This window comes from Chlorocebus sabaeus, chromosome 5 (genome assembly GCF_047675955.1).
Source record: "Chlorocebus sabaeus isolate Y175 chromosome 5, mChlSab1.0.hap1, whole genome shotgun sequence".
In the NCBI taxonomy this organism is placed as follows: domain Eukaryota; kingdom Metazoa; phylum Chordata; class Mammalia; order Primates; family Cercopithecidae; genus Chlorocebus; species Chlorocebus sabaeus.
Window position 1 is genome coordinate 22,719,738 of NC_132908.1, and position 22,944 is coordinate 22,742,681.

At 42.9% G+C, this 22,944-nt stretch overlaps 1 protein-coding gene across 10 annotated transcripts in view; it reads left to right on the forward strand.

Annotated features, from left to right (window-relative positions):
* Positions 1–22,944, forward strand: part of TNRC6A (trinucleotide repeat containing adaptor 6A) — a 213,948-nt gene that overhangs the window by 186,191 nt on the left and 4,813 nt on the right. For 8 of the 10 annotated variants that reach the window (XM_037989740.2, XM_073015243.1, XM_073015248.1 and 5 more), the window contains 10 exons: positions 5,159–5,301; positions 5,996–6,133; positions 6,572–6,700; positions 7,168–7,245; positions 7,537–7,747; positions 10,315–10,446; positions 16,180–16,338; positions 18,173–18,313; positions 20,122–20,229; positions 21,680–21,901. In XM_037989740.2, coding sequence (XP_037845668.2) covers positions 5,159–5,301; positions 5,996–6,133; positions 6,572–6,700; positions 7,168–7,245; positions 7,537–7,747; positions 10,315–10,446; positions 16,180–16,338; positions 18,173–18,313; positions 20,122–20,229; positions 21,680–21,901 — 1,461 coding nt within the window. Of the gene's footprint in view, positions 1–5,158; positions 5,302–5,686; positions 5,834–5,995; positions 6,134–6,571; positions 6,701–7,167; positions 7,246–7,536; positions 7,748–10,314; positions 10,447–16,179; positions 16,339–18,172; positions 18,314–20,121; positions 20,230–21,679; positions 21,902–22,944 lie in introns of all 10 variants that reach the window. The other 2 variants (XM_037989737.2, XM_073015245.1) reach the window with 2 other exon arrangements.

Below are 22,944 nucleotides of genomic sequence, written 5' to 3' on the forward strand. Positions count from 1 at the left end.
CCACTGGTGAGTTGAGCGTTGTAGGTGCTGGCAAAGCTGCCGTGCTGCAGGAGAGAGCAGACCAGAACTAGGAAACCAAACCTCTCCTCTTGCACCTTCTACTTAAAAAAGGTCAGTGCTAGCTGGCAAAGGAAAAAAATCTGTAAAGGGCCTAAGTCCCTTTTTTTTCACAGAGCAATCAAAAAGGGTGAAATTGGAGCTAGAGGAAATAAGTCAGTAATCAGCACAGTTCATCCCAACCCTTTGACTGCTCACCTTCCATATGTACTCTTCTACACACATTTGTCCAGTACAATGGCAATGCAACTCTGCATTTCTGCTTAACAAGATACAACTTACTTTCTTGCAAGTGAAGAAGTGTTCATCCTCTCTCTAAACTGAGGAGATGAACAGCCCCAAGGGTCATTGTATTCATCACTGGCTATATAATCACCCCAGAAATTCAGTCACAGTTTGTTACCTAAAGACTGAATAATAAAACTTAACATCTAATAACTTCTGAATAAGGTAAAAGCAGGAAAGAAAATGCTTGGCCTATACAAATTAACACATCCATATGACAAACAATAGGAAAATATGCAAATCTACTACCTTTGTTATTTCCATAATTGCTCGTAAGCCATCATTGGTATCTGTGCCTTCCTCCCTTCACTGCATATTCTGTACTTACCTCACTTTCAGGTTGAACCTCAGCTGCTCTTGGTTCTCTAGCTGCTGGAGTTAAGTAACCCAAACCTTCATTCCCAAAGAATCTGAGCCCCCAGTTGTCCTTGCCTTTTATGGTTACCGTTGTTCTTCATTGGCTGTCACTACTTGGTATGGATATACTGAGAAGCATCCCAGAGAATCCCCTGGATTCCAGACAGTCTTCACTGCCATCATTTTGTAATCACATCAGTTACCCCAGCCAGTAGAGTCGTTTTTTGTTTGTTTGTTTGTTTGTTTTTTGCCTGCTAGTTCATATCTCAAGGAGCGCAGAATGTCCCTGTAGCAGTCTTTATCTTCCAGGGCAGTGGAACCATTGTTGTGGTTTTTGTTGGAAGCGTTTTCTCTCTCAAGGACTAAGTTCTCTAAATCAGCAGTTGTCAGAACAGGAAACGAGTGTTCTGTAAGTGGCCCATTAGGCATAATTGTGAGAGAAGCTGCTCCCACTTTCACCTTTTGATTCTCAAGACCTACAAATTCTGGTAGTTGGGGAGACACATACTGCATCCTCCTAAGACAGATGCCCACCTTTTTAGTATGTTGTCTCTCTACTTGCTTTGTAACTGATTCTTTAGTAAGCCTGTTAATTGATTAGCTACTTTCAGGCAATGGCATATATGTTAAGACCAGTTAATTCCATGGGCATGAACACAGTCCTGTATTTCCTCTGCTGTGACATGAGTTTCTTGGTAAGACATGATGGCTGTGAGGAGTGCCACGATAGTGGAGAAGGTATTCTGTGAGGCTGTGGATGACAGAAGCTTTACAGGCAAGAAAAATCCATGTCCAGAATGTGAGCCTCTTCCTGTTAGGACAAGTTTCTGCCTCCTTCATGGCTCACTGCATGGTGTGGAAGTTGCTATGGTGTCATGCTGGTGGAACCTGTGGGAAATACGCCCTCTAGGGTGCTGGGAAAAGGCATTCATGGAGAGGTGTCTCATGGGAGACACTGCAGCACAACTGTGATGTGAGAGGGAGGGGAATGCTGGGAATGCTGGGAGAAGCTCCCACTGAGTGCTGCTGACCCACCAGGCAATGGAGAAGCTGCAAAGGCTGCTCATGCCTACCAAGAGCACATGCTGGCCCAGGAAGCAACACCTTTCCTCTTGCCCTGTCTCTCCAGCGCCCTCTTCTGACAAAGCCTCAGTACCAGCTGGCTAAGGAAAAAATTGTAAAGGGTCCAGATATATTTTCATAGAGCAGTCAAAAGGGTGAATTTGGAGCTGAGAGACAATAAATCAATAAATGGTCGTTATTTGAGGTGAGAAATACAGGAATAGCAGGCTTGATAGATACTAAGTTTGAAGGTGCTCTGAAAACCATCTGACATTACGTCCAGTAGACAGTCGAAAATCCGGATGTGAAGCTCAGAATAGATGGGGCTGGAGATATGAAGTGTAATTAATTAGATGTGGGTGATAGTGAAAGCTATAGGAATAGTTTGACTAGAGAGAGTTGGAGGATAATGGATCGAAGACAGTCCTGGGAAATAATGATATTTAGGGGAGTGATCCTAAGCAGAAGTGGGACAAGTTAGAGTAGAATAATTTTTCAGATTCCAAGTGAGTACAGAGTTTTGAAAAGAGAAAACTGGTTGTCAGGGAATGGATTTGACAATGGAGCTCAGGGGTAGTCATTGGTAACTAATGGACCTTACTAGAGGACTGGTGGACTAAGGGGAGATTGCCACATTTGACATTTTCTTTATAAAGGGATGCAGAAGTGTTGGGGAATGGTGTTTGTTTTGTTTTGTTTTGTTTTGTTTTGTTTTTGGGATGGAGTGTTGCACTGTCATCTAGGCTGGAGTCTTGTGGCGTGATCTTGGCTCACTGCAACCTCTGCCTCCCAGGTTCAAGCGATTCTTCTGCCTCTGCCTCCTGATTAGCTGGGATTATAGGCGCCCCCCACCGCGCCTAGCTAATTTTTTGTATTTTTAGTAGAGACGGGGTTTCACCATGTTGGCAGACTGGTCGCGAACACCTGCCCACCTTGGCCTCCCAAAACGCTGAGATTACAAGCGTGAGCCACCATGCTCAGCCGCTATTAGTCTTTCAAAAGATAATTGCATAGGCAAAAATAATGTGAATTATCAAGAAGGAACAGCTTGGAGAGAGACTTAGGAGAACTGGTTGGAATTGGTTACAGGATTAGATGGAGAGAGTGGGGGAAAGAGTTCACAATGGCTAGCTTGGGTGTTATCAGTGAATTATGACATCTTAACAGGGAGAGAGAACAGAGGAGGGAGCTGTGGTAAGGATTATTGACATTCAGGAGAGGGCTCTTAAACAAGTGTGAAAGGTGGATTTTTCAGATACCAGATTCATGACTGGAACAGTACTTTTTAGCTACTTTAAGAATTGTTTTCCTTCTCTTAAAATGTTTTCCTTTTCCACTTACCTGGAATGAGAGTAGTAAAGGTAAGTATTATGGTGGTGGCAGACGTCTCAAAGAACAGCAGTTGCAGAGAAATGATGGATGAGATTTGCGGATTGAGAAAACGTTGAGAATGAGAAATAGGGAGATGAAAACCTGTGTTAACAGTGACAATGAGGCCGGGCACAGTGGCTCATGCCTGTGATCCCAGCACTTCATGAGGCCGAGGTGGACAGTTTACTTGAGGTCAGGAGTTGGAGACCCCTCGGGCAACATGGTGAAGCCTTGTCTCTACAAAAAATAAAAAAATTAGCTGGGCATGGTGGTGCATGCCTCTAGGCCCAGCTACTCGGGAGCCTGAGGTGAGAGGATCGCTTGGGCCGGGGAGGCACAGGCTACAGTGAGCCAAGATTGTGCCACTACGCTCCAGCCTGGGCAACAGAGCCACACACTGTCTCAAAAAAAAAAAAAAAAGGTGACAGTGGGACATCAAAGTGGATATGGCAGTCAGGTAAAAATGTGGGACTAAGCTCAGTTGTGAAGTCTAAGCTACATGTTTATATGTGGGCATCACTTGAATGGGAGTGACTGCTGATACCTTGATAGTGAATGAAGTCTAAGGAAAGCAAGTTTACAGAGAGAGTCAAAAGACTGAGACCCTGAGTCTACTGTGTCGGCCTCAGAGTATTCCAGCATTGAAGAAGCACCCCAGGTGAGCTCAGCATGGATAGAGGAAGAGAAACCAGAATGGGCAGGTGGTGAGGATGGGTGGTAGAGAACATTGTCCACTTTTAAAAGATTTGTTGAAATAGAACAGTAGCTTTTGGGCTGGAGCTGGCTATGTCCAGCAAAGAAGATTTTGCAGGAAAAAAGTTTCCATGAGAGAATTCATGTTTTGTTGCACAGCAGTCAGAATGAGGAGAGGAGCAGGCAGAGCAAAGCCTAAGAGAGGGGAAGATGTTACCCTGTCTGGCATCCAATTTCCTCATCTGCTAAACGGGCGATAACAGTATAGTTACACGCATTAAATTAGTACACATAAAGCACCTATAGGCCGGGCGCGGTGGCTCACACTTGTAAACCCAGCACTTTGGGAGGCCAAGGCAGGCAGATCACCTGAGGTCAGGAGTTTGAGACCAGCCTGGCCAACATGGTGAAACCCCGTCTCTACTGAAAATACAAAAATTAGCTGGGCGTGGTGGTGGGTACCTGTAGTCCCAGCTGCTCGGGAGGCTGAGGCAGGAGAATCGCTTGAACCCGGGAGGCAGAGGTTCCAGTGAGCCGAGGTCACACCACTGCACTCCAGCCTGGGTGACAGAGTGAGACCCCTTCTCAAAAAAAAAAAAAAAAAAAAGCGCTTATAATGAGGACTGACATAAAGCAAGCGTTTATTAAATGGTGGTTTATCACAGTGGGTGCTGATTGTTTTTATTACTTGTTAATGGAAACTTACCTGTATTATAAGACTCAGCAGATTAGAGATGGCTAAAGTTGTCTTAAGTTATGTAGCCTAAGAGTCCTTTTAAAACGAGTCCAGGCCCAGTGGCTCATACCTGTAATCCTAGCACTTCCTCGGGAGGCCGAGGCAGCTGGATCACTTGAGGTCAGGGGTTCAAGACCAACCTGGGCAACAGGGAGAAACCTACGTCTCTACTAATAATACAAAAATTAGCCGGGTGTGGTGGTACACTCCTGTAATCCCAGCTACTTGAGAGGCTGAGGCATGAGAATCGCTTGAATCTGGGAGGTGGAGATTACAGTGAGCCGAGATCCCACCACTGTACTCCAGCCTGGGCCATAGAGTGAGACTGTCTCAAAAAAAAAAAGGTGAGGTTATCAGCCAGCCACCTTCTGTTTACTAGTCTATTTCAAGTTAATTATTTCAATAAAATAATATCTCCTAATTGCGACTTGACTTGTGAGGAATGCAAAATTTATGAAATACAGGTGTATTTTTCACATATCTTTGTCTTGGCTGAAGTCATTTCAGCCAAATGAGTGTTTTGCTTTTGTTTTAAATTTATCTGAAACCAATTGGGTTGTCTTCCTGTTTGATAACATAGTCTCCTGCATTTATTAGGAATGTTACAAGACAAACGAATGGAGATAGATAAACATAGCCTAAATATTGGTGATTACAATCGAACGGTCGGGAAAGGCCCTGGTTCTCGGCCTCAGATTTCCAAAGAGTCTTCCATGGAGCGCAATCCTTATTTTGATAAGGTAAGGTGTTTTACTTTTACCTCTGACTTGATGAACCAGTACACTTAATAGCATAATTTTCACACTAATATTTTAAAACATTTTATATAATATAAAGTGTTGCAATCCAGTGCCAAATCTTATTACTGGATTTTGAAGTTCACTGTCTTTTTATGTCTCAATTTAGCATAGAGGTTGCATTTATATTTTTCTTCTTAATCCCATGAAATATGTTTGGCTCTTTTTGTGTGCTCTAGAATTAACACTAATCTGATCTCTTCTGTTTTCTACCTGTTTCCTGTTGATGCTGGAATGTCATGTGACTTCTCTTCTGTTCCTGCAATGATTTCTCCCTTCCACTTGTTTGCTTGGCTGGTGTTGCACATCTTTCTGTCTGTCCAATCAGGATGGCATTGTAGCAGATGAATCCCAAAACATGCAGTTTATGTCCAGTCAAAGCATGAAGCTTCCCCCTTCAAATAGTGCACTACCTAACCAGGCCCTTGGCTCCATAGCAGGGCTGGGTATGCAAAACTTGAATTCTGTTAGACAGGTAAGTCCAGATGTGTATTTTAGGCTCTCAGTTGAATGATTTGTATTAGTAATAAGATCTCTCTTACATGTAGTTACTGTGTTTAAATCATAGTACAATGTGGTAATGAGATGTTTGTCCCTAAAGAATCCCACTGTTACTTGTTGCTGTTTGTTTTTGTAGAATGGCAATCCCAGTATGTTTGGTGTTGGAAACACAGCAGCACAACCCCGGGGCATGCAGCAGCCTCCAGCACAACCTCTTAGTTCATCTCAGCCTAATCTCCGTGCTCAAGTGCCTCCTCCATTACTCTCCCCTCAGGTAAATAAGCTTTCCTTACGTTCTCCTGTTTACCTGCAAAAAGGATCTTGCGTGATTTTATGTTTGAATGAAATGGCTAACTAATCATTATCATGTTTATTGGCATCTTCGAGATTTAGCTAGTTCTAAATATTACAAAAGGTTGTATTAAGGATAAGTCAAGGATAATTTAAATCTGAAATTTACCATTTTCTTCTATAAAACATTCTTGAGTACAAAAGCAAAGTAAAATTGGCTAGTTTAAGATGCATCTCTGTCATCTTTTACCTAACCCACGAAAAAGTACAAGTGGTCAGTGAGTAAGGCAGAGACAAAGACTATGAAGCCAATGAATAGTCCACAGATTTAACTGCTCTATTGGCAGCTTAAAACACACAGTACATGTAGCGCGTGGGAGTTACTTTATCAAGATCATTAACTTACCATTGTGATCCTAAGGTTCCAGTTTCATTGCTGAAGTATGCACCAAACAACGGTGGCCTGAATCCACTCTTTGGCCCTCAACAGGTAGCCATGCTGAACCAGCTATCCCAGCTAAACCAGCTTTCTCAGATCTCCCAATTACAGGTAAGCAGAGTCATAGTCTTTCTTAGTACATATTTATGGAGCATCTTCTGTATACCAAACACTAGACTCTGTGCAGGACATAGTGCACTAAACAAAACAGGCATAGTCATAGCCCTCATGGAGCTTACAGTCTATCAGGGAAGACAGATCATGAACATCTGTGAAGAATGTTTTGAAGAAGTGCAAAATGCTGTGAGAGGAGGCCTCAGCCAAGTCTGGGGTGCTAGTGAGAGTTGGATGTTTAGGAAAAGTTTCTCTGATTGAAGTGGAAGTTTAGATTGAACTAAAAACTGAATTTCAGCAGTGACTAGAAGCCAGAGAGTCCAAGGAAGAGACTGTTAGGCTAGACGTGTTGGCATTGGCTAGATCACATCATGCCTCTGTAGGTCCATCTGCTGTCGTAATTTGGAAGCACACGACTTTGTAATAGTGTGATAGTAACAACCTTCTCGCCATCTTTCCTCTAGCGATTGTTAGCGCAGCAGCAAAGGGCGCAGAGTCAGAGAAGCGTGCCTTCTGGGAACCGGCCGCAGCAAGACCAGCAGGTAGAGCCAGCCCTCCAACTCGTGGTGCTGTCTTTGTGTTAATAAACTCTGCTTATCTCCATTCTAGCAAGAGATTCAGAAGTGTCTTTCTTAAAACAATCTTACTAAGATATAATGAAGTATGTTGTGCATTGAGTCTGCTGGTTGCCCATGAGTTATGTGAACATTATACAGTGATTATTCACCTTTCTGCTGTGAAGAAAGTGAATTCAAAAGTGAAGAGGAAATATGTAGTTTTCTGTAAAGACTTTTTCCCCCAATAATTTTTTCCAATCATTTCATTGTTTTAAGGGTCGACCTCTTACCGTGCAGCAGCAAATGATGCAACAATCTCGTCAACTTGATCCAAACCTGTTGGTGAAGCAGCAGACTCCACCATCTCAGCAGCAGCCACTCCATCAGCCAGCCATGAAGTCTTTCCTTGACAATGTCATGCCCCACACTACACCTGAGCTGCAAAAAGGGCCATCACCAATAAATGCTTTCAGCAACTTCCCTATAGGTGGGTTTCTCCTTGGTCCAAGCATTGGACTGATGCTTAGGTATCACAAGCATGCCTCCTTCACATGTACCCTTACAGCTCTGTTCCTTCGTGAAAGCTACATTGATCTCTTAGCTGTTCCCTCTCAGAGAGTTGCCATCCCCTTTCCTAGTTTTAACCTGCTCCATGTTCAGGAAGTTCTCTCTCCATTCAAGAAAATCACACTGTTTGTTTGTTTTTTTTTTTATTTTTTATTTTATTTTTACAGACAGTGTCTTGCTCTGTCCCCCAGACTGGAGTGCAGTGGTGAGATCTCGGCTCACTGCAACCTCTGCCTCCTGGGTTCAAGGGATTCTCACGCCTCAGCCTCCCGAGTAGCTGGGATTACAGGCGCGCACCACCACACCCAGCTAATTTTTGTATTTTTAGTAGAGTTGGGGTTTCACCATGTTGGCCAGGCTTGTCTGGAACTCCTAACCTCAGGTGATCTGCCTGCCTTGGCCTCCCAAAGTGCTGGGATTACAGGCATGAACCACCATGCCCAGCCTTGAAAATCACACTATTTCAAAAACTCCACACTCATTTAAAGTGCATTAGAATAAAGGAAACATTTCACTTTTTAAAGGACTAGTTGTCTTAATCGTAGGATATTAAGGGTGAGAAGGCTGATATTCTTATTAGAAACAGTACACCAGAGAATTTTTGAGCAGTGCTGTTTTGGTGAAACAGCTGGGAAGGGTCACAGTCACATTTGCTAGCTCTCAGAACTTAAAGTTTTAACTATTGTCTGTGTATAAATGATTACTGATACAAATAAGAAAATGGAGGTAAGAAAGGGGATTGCCTTTCTTATACATGCAACTCCCCACCCCCACCCACTCCTTTTTTTCTATGTTACCTCCAGGCTTTTATTCACTGGATGGAGATTTTGGGCTTGCATGTTTTCTCTTTCCTAGGTCTCTTTTTTTCTTGTACCCTTGATTATATGTTGACCCTTGATTGATCATGCCCTGTTCATTTTGCTTTTTTTCTCTCTCTTTTCCCATACAGTGGTTTCTTGTAAACCAGCTTTGTTGGTTGTTAGCCAGAGTATTTGAAGACCATCAGTTAACTAGCGTGTTCCGGGCTGTGGGCAGAGGCTGGGGCATGCTGTTGCCCCTGCTGCTGCCTCACTCTGTGACTGAACTGGTTTGGCTCACCCCGGTATTACCACAGAATCTCACCTGGGACATAAATTGCACTTTGAGTCCTTAGGATTGTTAGTAATCTCTGTGCATTTCCAAAAACAGTTCCCTTGTCAGTTACTACTGTGGGTAAATACTCTAGAAGCCATTTATTGGTGGCCAGGTGATGTCAGAGACAACAGTTAGTACTAAAAGAATGATACCCAAGTACAGGGAGAAGTTTCTGTCTCACCAGTAAAGGGAACTGGCTCTTCCTATTTGACTATACACTTGACATATAAATTGGACCATGTGAGTTCTAAGTATAGGATTTCCTGCCCTGGCCGGCTTTTCAGTGAGGGATACTTCTTGATTAAGAAAGTCTGCTTAGCCCATGCAAACACCGATACAGTTATCTAAGTTGAGCAACAGTCTACGGCCTGTTGGCCTAATTTGGCCCACTGCCTGCTATTGTAAGGTTTTGTTGGACACAGCCACATTTTCTCTAACATGGGGTCTGTGGCTGCTTTTGTGCTGCACCAGCAGAGTTGCATGGAGACACCGGGACCATGTGGCCCACAGAGCCTGAGATACCGGCTAAACCTCTGCAGAAAAAAATTGTCAACTCCTGATCTGATCGATGGGTCCAAGAGTAGCAAATTTAATTGCTCTCTGCGAAAATAGGTATAGTATTAGAGAATTCATATTATTAAAGTTTTCAGGTTTGACAGACCTTAACATCACATGGACTCATCAGACCAGAGAATTTAAAACAATTTAATTTGGAACTTTAGAATAAGAACCTCCTGGGAATTTGTGAAATAGAGATTCTGGCTCCCACTGGAAAGTCTTCATTTTTAAATAAGCGTTTTAGGTGATTCTAATATTAATAGTCCCTAGATTACTATTTTAAGAAAAACTAGCTTAATAGTTTTGTAACCACTGTATCTAAGGTTGAAATTTCCATTGTTGTTCCAAGAGAGTATCCAAGTCTGAGGGACCTCATCAGCAAAGGTCAAATAAATTGTGCCTTAAGATATATCAGTCCCCCACTTAGGTGTAATTGCTAGTGCAGGACATTTTTACTTTAGAATTTGCAAGCAAAAGATAGCAACTGAAAGTGACCACAGATCTTCATGCATGGTACACTTGGGAAATAGCTAAACAGATACATTGTATTCCAAGTAAACTTACACATCTGGCTTCCTTAAAACTTTTCTCCCTCTTATTTTGCCAAGGAGTTTTAAAATCATCAAAATTTTATGGAGAAATATTTTCTACATATAACTAAATTATAGTATTAACAGTTATATGATTTGAAAACATTAGAGTAGTTACATGTTTTTCTAGGAAATAAAAGTTGTGCTACTAGAAAGAAAATGTGCTGTATTTTCTAAGGTTTTGTTTTGTTTTTTAATTTTTCAGGCTTGAACTCAAACTTGAATGTAAATATGGATATGAACAGTATTAAAGAGCCACAGTCAAGACTAAGGAAATGGACGACAGTGGACAGCATTTCTGTGAACACATCTTTGGATCAAAACTCCAGCAAACATGGTACAAAAGATTGTTAAACAATCTTACCCAAAAAAACACAAAGCACACCTGCAGAATACTAGATTTAGGCCTTTATTTTATTTTAAATATGTTTTCAAAGCCAAATTATCTTAGAACGTTTCCTCATTTTAAAAAAGTTATTATTAAGTCAGTTAAAATAAGAGACTTTCAGATGAAAAGCAAAATTTACCTCTACTCTGTTTTATAAAGGAGAGATCAGATGATGCATTTTTAAAAATTATTTTCCCTTTGGCTTTTTAAATTTTTCTAAGTGATTTTATTCTTATATTACTACACTTATTAACATTTACTGGATTTAATTTGATATATATCTTAGTAGTACATTTAAAACTTCTACCAGAGTCCCATTCTGTCACCCAGGCTGGAATGCAGTGGTGTGATCTTAGCTCACTGAAACCTCTGCTCCTGGGTTCAAGCAGTTCTCCTGCCTCAGCTTCTGGAGTAACTGGAACTACAGGCCTGAGCCACCACGCCCGGCTAATTTTTGTGTTTTTAGTAGAGATGGGGTTTCATCGTGTTGGCCCAGCTGGTCTCAAACTCCTGACCTCAGGTGATCTACCCGCCTTGCTCTCACAAAGTGCTGCGATTACAGGCATGAACTACTGCACCTGGCCCATAAATTTTATTTCTATCAATTCCTTATATACGGACAAATTTTCTTTATATATCTTATTGCTATGTGTAAGTCATTGATTTAACAGTATTGTCTTTCAGCAGTTACATTTTTTTTTTAGAAATGCCATTTTCATGTTATTTAGTATTATCCATTCACCCAGCAAATATTAATTGATTATCTTCTGCTTTCCAAGGCTGTGTTAGCACCTGGAATACATAGACACATATGTACATAACATGTTCATAGTTGAATGTATGTATGTATGTATGTAAAAATCCTTGCCCTGAAATTGTTCATTGTGAATGAAAGTATATCAGCAGCTTTGGTACAATGCAATAGGTAATATCAAAGTTAATATTTATAATAGTTTAATAATATAAAGTTCTTTAGGAGCAATGAGTCAGGAATAACTGCAGGTGTGGTGGGTCTGGAAAGGTGAGAAAGACTTACCTTGAGAAGAGTAAGTTTACCAAACAAACAGGAAGAGCAACCAAGAGAGAATAGCACATGCAGGGTTCAAAGAGGACTGCCAGGTGAATTCTTTCTGTATCTGGGCATATCTGGGGGTGAAGATGAAAATGACAGAAAGGAGGTAGATGAAGATGGAATGGTAGGTGTGGTGGAAATCATGGAAAACTTTCGTGCCATGAATGATTTTAAACATGAAAGTGATGGGTGCCTAGAGGCAGTTAAGACTTAAAGTAGTCTAGATAAGAGAGAGGTCAGTGGACATGAGAGGGAGTGCACTGAAGAGAGTTTCAAAAATTAAAAGCAGAAAAGCTTGATAATTCACTTAACTCATTCTTTCATTCAGCAGTGTAAGCCTGAAACACTTGCATAACTGATCAGCTAGTCTGTCTCCAGCCCCCTCCAGACAGACCCCTCAGAGGTCAGACAAATACAGGATGGACCCGAGTCTCAGGCAGAAAAGAATAGGCGTTCACCGTAAATCATATCATTAGAGTGGCCTAGGTGTAAGGCATGCAGAGGCACTCTTAACTGGCAGAGTAGTCCATGAGCTTGGAGAAACACAGGAGCTGAACAAGCGACAGTCCTAGCACACTTTGGAATGTGCAGTCCAGTCTGCCACACTAACCCTTGGCTGCACACCTACAGTAAGAAAAGTCTGATTTGTTAAGGGGAGTGGAGGCAAGCACATTTGACTAGGAAATTCTGCATTACAGAAGGGTTAAACTGGATATCTGAGATACCCTATGGCCCTGAGATTCTGTGACTTCCAGGCAGTTTATAAAATCCCTTCACCTCAGCACCCAGATGAATTTGGTGACATGTATAGAAGGAGATTTTTTATTTTAGCCTTGGTTGGAGACAGTTGGGCAAGGCTTCTAGGAGGCTTATGATCTCTGAAGCTGAGATATGAAAGATAAACAGAAGTTAGGCAGGCAGGGGTGAAGGGAGGGGAAACCATGAGTGCTGGGGCGAGGCTGGACTACTGTAAACTATTGAAGACTATTGTAAACTGTTGAAACTATTGAAGAGTTTGAACATTGTCTTTTGTGTGTTGGAGAGAATTAAGCCAGGAGATGACATGATCAGATTTGCACTTTTGAATGATGCCTCTAGGTGCAGTGTGGAGAATTGGAGTAGATCTAGTAGAGTCAATATCCAGGAGCTGTGGAGGAAGTGGAATTGACAGGACTTGGTGATTCCAGCTTAAGCAGCCTCAAATCTATGATTGCTATTTAAATATTTTTGTGACATTCCTTTTTTTGTCTGTTGAATTATACTTTGAAAGTTTATTAACTAAACTTTAGGGTCAGATTTCTAGATTGTACACATTGGACTAATGATTTTCAGAAATTAAAATTGTCGTGTAATAGAAGGAACCATTAGCCCATAAACCAAACAGACCTTTGATTCTAAGTTGGTTTGCCATTCAGAGGAATATCACTTTGGGATTTTTTTTTTTTTTGACAGAGTCTCACTCGGTCACCCAGGCTGGAGTTCAGTGATGCAGTCTCTACTCACTGCAACCCTCGTCTCCGGGGTTCAAGTGGTTCTTGTGCCTCAGCCTCCTGAGTATAGCTGGGATTACAGGTGTGTGTCACCACACCCGGCTAATTTTTGTAATTTTAGTAGAGACGGGGTTTACCATGTTCGCCAGGCTGGTCTCAAACTCCTGAACTCAGGTGATCTGCCTGCCTCGGCCTGCCAAAGTGCTGAGATTATAGGCGTGAGCCACCAGGCCCAGCTGGGAATTTTTCTGACCTGAAGAGTGAGAACAGGGAGTTGAGACAATGGGGAAATGGCAAAATAAATATGAATCCTAGGTTTGAGACTTAGCTCTGCTACTAATTGACTCTGCTATTTCAGTCGTGCACCACTTAGTGGCAATGTTACAGTAAACAATGGGCCATGTATCCAACAGTGGGTCCATTGAGCTTGTAATACCATATTTTTATTGTTCCTTTCCTGTTTAGCTATGTTTAGGTACACCCTTCTGTTACGGTTGCTTACATTACTCAGTACAGTAACACACTAGGAGCAGTAGCCTAGTGTGTTAACACTAGGAAGTTTTCATAAGTAGAAAATGAAGTTTTCATAAGTAGAAATTATTCTAACACACATGTAGCCTAGGAGCAGTAGGCGAGGCCACAGGGCTTTGCTGTGTAGTGGGCTGTACCATCTAGGTTTGTGTAAGGGCACTCTGATGTTCACACAAAAATGAAATTGCCTAGTTTCTCCAAATGTAGCCCTGTTAATTGACACGTGGTTGTAATTAGGTACTTGGCAAGTAACTTAACCTTTCTGAACTTCAGGTCCCTCATCTGCCAAATGGAATTAATAGTACCTCTTGGGCTTTTTTTTTTTTTTTTTTTTTTGAGACAGGATCTCACCCCAATTGCCAAGGCCGGAGTGCAGTGGCACAGTCTCAGGTCACTGCCGCCTTGACCTCCCGTACTCAGGTGATCCGCCTCCACCTCAGCCTCCCGAGCATCTGGGATTACAAGCGTGCACCACCACGCCTGGCTAGTTGTTTGTATTTTTACTAGAGATGGGGTTTTGCCATGTTGCCCAAGCTGGTCTCAAACTCCTGACCTCAAGTGATCCCCCTGCCTCAGCCTCCCAAAGTGCTGGGATTACAGATGTGAGCCACCGTGCCCGGCCTAATTTTATTTTAGATTCAGGGAGTGCATGTTCATATTTTTACACAGGTATATTGCATGCTGGTGGAGATTGGGCTTCCAATGAGCCCATTATCCAAATAGTGAACATTTTACCCGATAAGTAGTTTTTCAACCCTTGCCACCCTCCCCACTTGTGGAATCCCGAGTGTCTATTAATAATTTCCATCTTTGGGTATCCATTGGTTAGCTCCTACTTAAACGTGAGAACATACAATATTTTATTTTCTCTTTAGTTCACGTAGGGTAGTGGCTCCCACCTCCACCCATATTGCTGCAAAAGACATGATTTCATTCTTTTTTATGGTGGCCCTCTTGGGATGTTTTAAGGATGAATGAGACAATGCATCTCAGGCACTTAGGTGCTGGAACCGGGTTAGACACATCAGTGGTCAGCAGATCATAGCCATCATTGCCGTTACTGCCTTTATCACTATCTCATCAGGTGCCCTGCCTCCAAGACAAATATATTTCTCCACTGTACATTTAGTTCCGTTTGCTTAAACTGAACCTATCACATAGGTTTTACATTTCATTTTCCTGATGTTCCCCTTGTATTGATTAATGAAATAAAATTGCACCCTTGCTGCCTCGTTATATCTATTTGCCTTTGATTAAATGAAGTTTTCATAAGTAGAAATTGTTCTTACTAGAAAAAAGTACATAATTATGTTTATCATCTCAGGTATAAGAATTAATCACTTGAAATATGGCAGTTGTGCTTGCCTCATGTATCCTGTACAGCCATTACTTCATTTATGTCCCATTTCACTCCCAAGTGGCTTTAATTCCGCTTATAGAACAGATACATAGTTGACACAGATCAGAGTGACAAGATTGAGGACGCCAGAGCCAAAGGGGAAATGGAAGCTGTGGAGACGCACTGAGTCAGGGATAGGTCAGTGCCCACCAGTGAGAGGTGCGAGGCCCTGTCGGGAACCAGCTCCATCATCCCTGAGTTACCCATGTGCATGCTGGCACATTGTGCCTTGAAGCCAGAGGAAAGAATGGGGGCTGGAGTGGCATGTAGGGCCCGGCTGTGTGTTATGGATGTTCATAGTGGGGGCCGGCTGGAGTTGCAAGCCAGGTTCTATTTACATCGACCTCAAACTCAACTTGAATGGAAGAGACTTGGTTTTCCCTTCCAGACTCAGTCCTTCCAGTGTCAGTGGGTTGTACCTCCGCCCATGAAATGATCAAAGCTAGAAAACAAGACATTATTATTTTTTTTTCTTTTGAGATGGAATCTTGCCCTGTTCCCAGGCTAGAGTGCAGTGGCATGATCTCAGCTGACTGCAACCTCTGCCTCCTGGGTTCAAGCGATTCTCCTGCCTCAGCCTCCTGAGTAGCTGTAGCTGGGACTACAGGTGCCTGCCACCACGCCCAACTAATTTTTGTATTTTTAGTAGAGACAGGGTTTCATCATGTTAGCCAGGGTGGTCTCAATCTCTTGACCTTGTGATCCACCCACCTCGGCCTCCTAAAGTGCTGGGATTACAGGTGCGAGCCACCACACCTGGCCCCATTCTTTCTTTTTTAACAGTTTATTGAGGTATAATTTATTTATAATTCAGTGGCTTTTAGTATATTCACGGTGTTGTGTAGCCATCACCGCAATCCATTTTTAAACATTTTTGTTGCCTTAAAAAACCCCTGAGTTATCAGAGCCCTCCACCATACAACTGTTTTAATGATTTGGAAATAAGTTTGTGCTCATATTCTGGTCACTTAATGATGTTTATGCCCCTCATAAACTTGAAATTCACAATGATCATTTTCAGACATTCTTCAAATGAGATGTTAGAATCTCAATATAAAAGAGTTACTCTAGAGAACACAGCCTAGAGCCCACAGATCTAATGGAAAGTGTTCGTGTTACATTTGAGAAGCTATAAGAAGTAAACCTTTGTGTATTCTGCTCACATTTCTCTATTATTCTTCCCTTGTTAGGTGCTATTTCAAGTGGTTTCAGGCTGGAAGAGTCTCCATTTGTTCCCTATGACTTTATGAACAGCAGTACTTCACCAGCCAGTCCTCCAGGTTCAATAGGAGATGGCTGGCCACGTGCCAAATCGCCTAACGGCTCTAGCAGTGTTAATTGGCCACCAGGTAAAATTTTTTCTAACACTTTCTTTCATGAGACTGTGTTTCCATTAAGGTTTTGTTACATCTGGACTTAATACTGATGTAGCCCAGATTGGCGTTCTTAGACTGACGTGTGTGGATGAGAAGGAATGCAGAAGTGATAGAGGAAAAGTTAAGCATGAAGTCTTGGGCAAGTGAGTGTGTCAGCCTGTCACCTATACCTTTATGCTCAAGCAGCAGAGGTACAAGTGAGTCCCATTGACCAGCATGAAGAATTATATTAAAAACTTTAGGCCGGGCACAGTGGCTCACGCCAGTAATCCCAGCACTTTGGGAGGCCGAGGCAAGGATCACGAGGTCAGGAGATCGAGACCATCCTGGCTAACACAGTGAAACCCCGTCTGTACTAAAACTACAAAAAATTAGCCAGGCGTGGTGGCAGGCGCCTGTAGTTCCAGCTACTCGGGAGGCTGAGACAGGAGAATGGCGTGAATCTGGGAGACGGGGCTTGCAGTGAGCTGAGATTGTGCCACTGCACTCCAGCCTGGGCAACTGAGCAAGACTTCATCTCAAAAAAAACAACAGCAACAAAAACTTTAATTCACTGCTTCTCTTAAATTGTGTCAGGGAGTAACTTACAGTATTTTCATTCATACATGGAGTTACCAGAAGTGCTTCTGTGGCCTGCTTTCTCCTACCTGAGTTGCAGTAGCTTTGTGATTTGTCTTAAAGCTTAAAGCACTTTTAAATGGTACTGTTTAAAAATACATGAATCTGGCCGGGTGCAGTGGCTCACGCCTGTAATCCCAGCACTTTGGGAGGCTGCGGCGGGCAGGTCACGAGGTCTCAGTAGATCAAGACCATCCTGGCTAACATGGTGAAACACTATCTCTACTAAAAATACAAAAAAAAAAACCTAGCCAGGCGTGGCAGCGTGCACCTGTAGTCCTAGCTACTCAGGAGGCTGAGGCAGGAGAATGGCGTGAACCCAGGAGGTGGAGCTTGCAGTGAGCCAGGATAACGCCACTGCACTCCAGCTTGGGCGACAGAGTGAGACTTTGTCTCAAAAAAATAAATAAATAAAAAATACACGAATCACAGCCAAGCACGGTGGCTTATGCCTGTAATCCCATCACTTTGGGAGGCTGAGGTGGGAGATCACTTGAATCCAGGAGTTCAAAGCTGCAGTGAGCTATGATTGCACCACTGCACTCCAACCTGGGTGATAGAGCAAGACTCTGTCTCAAACATGCATACATACATATATGATTTTTTACACACACACATATATGTGTATATATTATATGTGTGGGTGTGTATATTCACATGAGAGATGATTTCAGTTTTTAAAACTTGCAAGTTATTTGTAAAGAATAGCTTCTATGATACTAATTGAACCTTCCTCTTAAGTGTTAGTATAGGCCGGGCACGGTGGCTCAAGCCTGTAATCCCAGCACTTTGGGAGGCCAAGACGGGTGGATCACGAGGTCAGGAGATCGAGACCATCCTGGCTAACACCGTGAAACCCCGTCTCTACTAAAAAAAAAATACAAAAAACTAGCCGGGCGAGGTGGCAGGCGCCTGTAGTCCCAGCTACTTGGGAGGCTGAGGCAGGAGAATGGCGTAAACCCGGGAGGCGGAGCTTGCAGTGAGCTGAGATCCGGCCACTGCACTCCAGCCTGGGCGACAGAGCGAGACTCCGTCTCAAAAAAAAAAAAAAAAAAAAAAAAGAGTGTTAGTATAAATTGGAAAGTTTTTGAGAGTTACATAGGATTTAGGAATAAAGGTTTTGGATATTTTTTAATGGATTTTAAAGTAATGATTAAGCTTTGAACTAATTTTAAATTTCCATTTCCAGAATTTCGTCCTGGTGAGCCATGGAAAGGTTATCCAAACATTGACCCTGAAACTGACCCTTACGTCACTCCTGGCAGTGTCATAAACAATCTTTCAATTAATACTGTGCGGGAAGTTGACCACCTCAGGGACAGGAACAGTGGTACGTAGGAGGTGCAAATCAATTTCTGAGTGACACTTAACAACACAGTTTAAGAATGGCTCATGTAGTACCCAGCTACTCTGGGAGACTGAGGCAGGAGGGTCACTTGAGCCCAGGAGCTTGAGACTAGCCTGGGCAACACAGTGTGGGACCCTGTCTCTTTAAAAAAGAAAGAAGAAGAAGAAGAATGGCAGACAGAATTCTCTCTGTTCCCATAGGTGGCTCTTTAATTTGGCTACTTTTTAAATGATGAGGATTTTATCATCCCTTAGTATGGCAAATATGTGTATTAATTTAATAAGTTAACACAAAGGACCAGCAAACCTTTGCTTTCCAGTGGTTGTATTAACGGAATGAAAAAACAACAAATGAAGGTTGTTACTAACTTTATACTGAGTTACAAGATAGTTATTTTTAAAATCGGTGTTTCTTATAACAGACATTATTATTATATAAGCTTATATACTCCGGGCGCCGTGGCGGGCGCCTGTAGTCCCAGCTACTCGGGAGGCTGAGGCAGGAGAATGGCGTGAACCCGGGAGGCGGAGCTTGCAGTGAGCTGAGATCCGGCCACAGCACTCCAACCTGGGCGACAGAGCGAGACTCCGTCTCAAAAAAAAAAAAAAAAAAAAAAAAAAAAGCTTATATACTCTGAATATTGAAGGACTTTCACCAGGAAGAGCAAATTAGGCTGTCTTTCAGAGAGTAAGAATAAGACCAGTTTAAGGATCCCTGCAGTCCAGATGTACTTTTTAATTGGTTAGCAAATAAAACCATCCTATTACCTGCCACAGGGTTACTTTTCACCTCAAGGCATTTACATGTGTTTCATCCATGATTTTGTACCAGAAGAGTGTTAATGAAATGAATTTTTTAAATATTAAAAAATATTTCCTGTCTTTTTAAAATACCGTCTATCCCTTTACACAGTTTATAAAGCAGATGTGAAGCAGCCACCATGTTGCATTAGACGTGTAATTCTCTGCACCAGCGGAGAAGAGTCCTCAGCATTGTGAAGTGGCTGAGTTTCACAGACAGCTCTGCCCCCTGTGGGGGATACTAAGCCAAGCATAAATTCTCGTGGTGTGGGAGTTAATGGAAGGATCCGATGGCTTTGAAAGTCAGGAGAGTTTGGATTTGATGTTAAAGGAAATAGAGCATTGAAGGCTTTGAGTGGAAGAATCTCTAAGATGGGGTAATCTGGCTGTGGTGAGCAGAGTGGATTAGATTGGGAGACTAGTCAGGGAACTGCTGTAGTAATCCAGATGGTGGTTGGGGTCTAGAGTTCAACTAGTAATGGTCAAGGGGGTTTTGAAAATGGGAAGGCACACCAGGTTTGGGAGCCTGAATATATTGCATAATGGAGAAGACTGAAGGGCCTGTTCACTGGTAGTGTCTGTGATGGGGCGCCTTGGAGAGCAGGATAGCCAGTAAGAAGTCACTGGAGCTCAGGGGTGAGTTAGGAATACCAAGACTCGAACCTCCTTTTAGACCCAGTGCTGGGAAGCAGAGCCGAGTGCTGTCATGGTGGCTGGACCTCATTGCTAGAGCACATCCTCACAGCCAGTGAGGACAAAATCAGAGGGAAAATGCCTGTGCTGAGCCAAGGCAGAGACAGTTGGCAAGCTTGCCCAGCATGCTCTTTTGAAGGCAAGAAGGAAGATGTCTCGGGCACCATCTTACCCTGAGTGGGCCTGTTTCCTTTCTTGTGGCATACTGTTAGGCTTCGATTTCTCTGGAAGCTTTTGCTTTTTCTTAACCTCCACGTCCCTTGCTCTGGTGGCTGATTGGACTCTTCCCCGACACAGGGTCATCCTCATCCTTGAACACCACGCTGCCTTCAACTAGTGCCTGGTCATCCATTCGTGCCTCCAACTACAACGTTCCCCTCAGCAGTACAGCACAAAGCACTTCAGGTGGGCCTCGCCTTCGCTCAGAAGGGAGGGTTGGTCACAGCCAGAGCCGTGGCTGTTGTTTTAATGCTCTCTTCTTTTGTCCAGTCTTCTCAGGGAGTTAGGAGATTCTGTTTGTGAGCCTGGGAAATTATTTTTAACATCACTTGTTCCTTTTTAAACTTACTGTACCCAGCGGTCACCTACTAAAATCAGTTTTTACTTAACAGCTTTCACTCATATCAGAGCCCCAGCACCTCTGTAATTAAATGTAATTTAATCCAAACTAGTTGTCAGACTATCTGCAGCGAAGGATCTTTTTAAAAAAAAAAAAAAAAAATTGCCCATCCTCATAGACTGATACTTTTGTAAAATACGGTAAACATGAATTCTGAATTGCTAGGAAAATAATGGCACACTTTAGAGCTACAGGAATGTCAGGTTGCTGTGTGTCTATACATGCGCACTCTGGATTTCTGGACTCATCCTGCAGCAGATTAGTATGAAACTGTGTTGTGGTGTTCTTCCAGCCATACCCTGAGTAGCACTGACCTGATGCACACGCACTTTGTAAGTGAAGTAAGAAAAACAGTTGATAGTGATGGAAGATAGGAATGGTTCCACTCCTTGCTGTCCCCCTCAGGCTTTTAGCATGATAGTTGATGTAGTTTACTGTATACCTGGTCCCTGCATACCCACTCATGTCTCCATTGCTGCGAGGCAGTATGCGTCAGGATCTGGGCCTGCTGTCTTTTTATTTCTTCCTTCCTTCCTTTCTCTGTCTCTCTCTTTCCTTCCTTTCCTTTCTTCCTCCCTTTCTTTTTCTTTCTTTTCTTTTCTTTTCTTTTTTTTTTTTTTTTTTTTTTTTTGCCCTACAGGCTTAGTTTTGAATCCTGGCTCTACATTAGACCCATAGGCAAATTACTTACCCAGTCTGTCCTCAGTAGACTGTGTCAGGACCACAGACAGCGCATGCCAGATGCCCAGCAGCCAATGCTCAGCACAGAGAGGCAGGCACCCTGTGAAGATCTCCTTTGGCAGCTCCCAAGTTGGGGCTCTTTTGCAGTCCTTTTTTCCTTGAGTAAACAACAGAGTTCTAAAATTCAATTAAATGGCCTACCTGACTTTCTTGAGTGACTCAATTATGGTTAGTAAGAAGTTCACAATTGCAGTTTTAGAGCAATTCAGATTGTTTCCCATCTCAGTTCGAGTACAGTTTTGGACACTGGCGTAAGAATTTCATAGGTCTTTACAGCTGTTAATAACAGATCAGTGGCTTGAGTGTTTGGAGGGATGGAAAGCAGTTTCCTTTGGGCTGATTTTCTTTTTTGGCAGTTTAGTTGATTTGGGGGTTTTAATAGTTTCTTTTGTTTGTTAGATTTGCTTTTTGTGGGAGAATAGATGTCATTATTTAAATTTCCTCATTTCTTAAACATTATTCCTCCCCTCTCCATTTTTTTCCCCCTTTGAGTAGCCAGAAATAGTGATTCCAAATTGACATGGTCTCCTGGTTCAGTTACAAACACCTCTCTGGCTCATGAGCTGTGGAAGGTCCCTTTGCCACCTAAAAACATCACTGCTCCGTCCCGTCCACCTCCGGGACTGACTGGTCAGAAGCCACCCTTGTCTACGTGGGATAATTCTCCCCTTCGTGTAGGTGGAGGATGGGGAAATTCTGACGCCAGATATACCCCAGGTAAGATGCAGTACCTAAGGTGGTTTTCTGTGGTTTATTTGTGAAACGCTAACAGTGCCAACAGTCGAGTTTAACAGAGACCTGAACAGTAAACTATTGCCTCACCTCCATCAGGGGGAATGAGAACTTCAGTAAACAAATTATCCACCCAAAGGTAAACAACAGGCCGCAGTAACGTTAATGCATTGGGAAGCTCCATTGTCTCAGAAGTTCCTCAAGACTACATCTTAAAATGTGTAGTAACTTCCTGCTCGTGGCAGAAAAAAAACACATAACATGGAGCAGAAGCAGTGTTGGGCAAGTCTGGGAACATGGGAACAGGTCATCTGGGCCTTGAAGAGTAGGGGAGTAGCTTGGCCTGTATTAAACGAGGACATCTGAGAGTGAAAGAGGGTGCTAATCATAGCATTAGAGTGAAAGACTAATCATACGCAGCCAACAGGCATAAGCCAGAAGGCCCCGGCAAACTGGTTCCTCTGCCTCTCCTCATTCTATAAATGACTAACATTGGATTTGTACTGGCATCATTTCCTGCCTGTGCCGTTCCCACACCATACATATACACACACAGCCCCAGATGAGCCTAGCAGTTTCCCCGGTAAATACAGTCTTATCCTTCACTCTACCTTGCATGCAAACTGTACCAAACGTTCCCATCTTCAAGCTGAAAATGAGTAATAAAACCTCGTTGATATTTCTGATTAAATGTGTAATTTCTGATCTTTAGACAAGTGACTGGCTGTAGGAAAACTTGCAGCTTTTCCTTTGGGTGGGGGTTAATTATAGGAAAAGAACACTAAAGTACATGCCAAGCTACTGAATGTAAGTTAACGTAATTGGTGTGGTGTGAGTGGTCTTTGCAGGCCACAGACGTCTGTCTGGATGCCAGCTAAGAGACTGGCAGCACACAGCGAGGGGTGCTAGTGAACGTGGCCCAGGAGCCCACCCCAGAGAGGCTTGGTGCAGTTGAGTGGAATCAGCAAACCTGTAGGAGTAAGCCAAGCAGTCCAAGGGGCAGCCTCTGCCAAGGCCCAGACACCTGA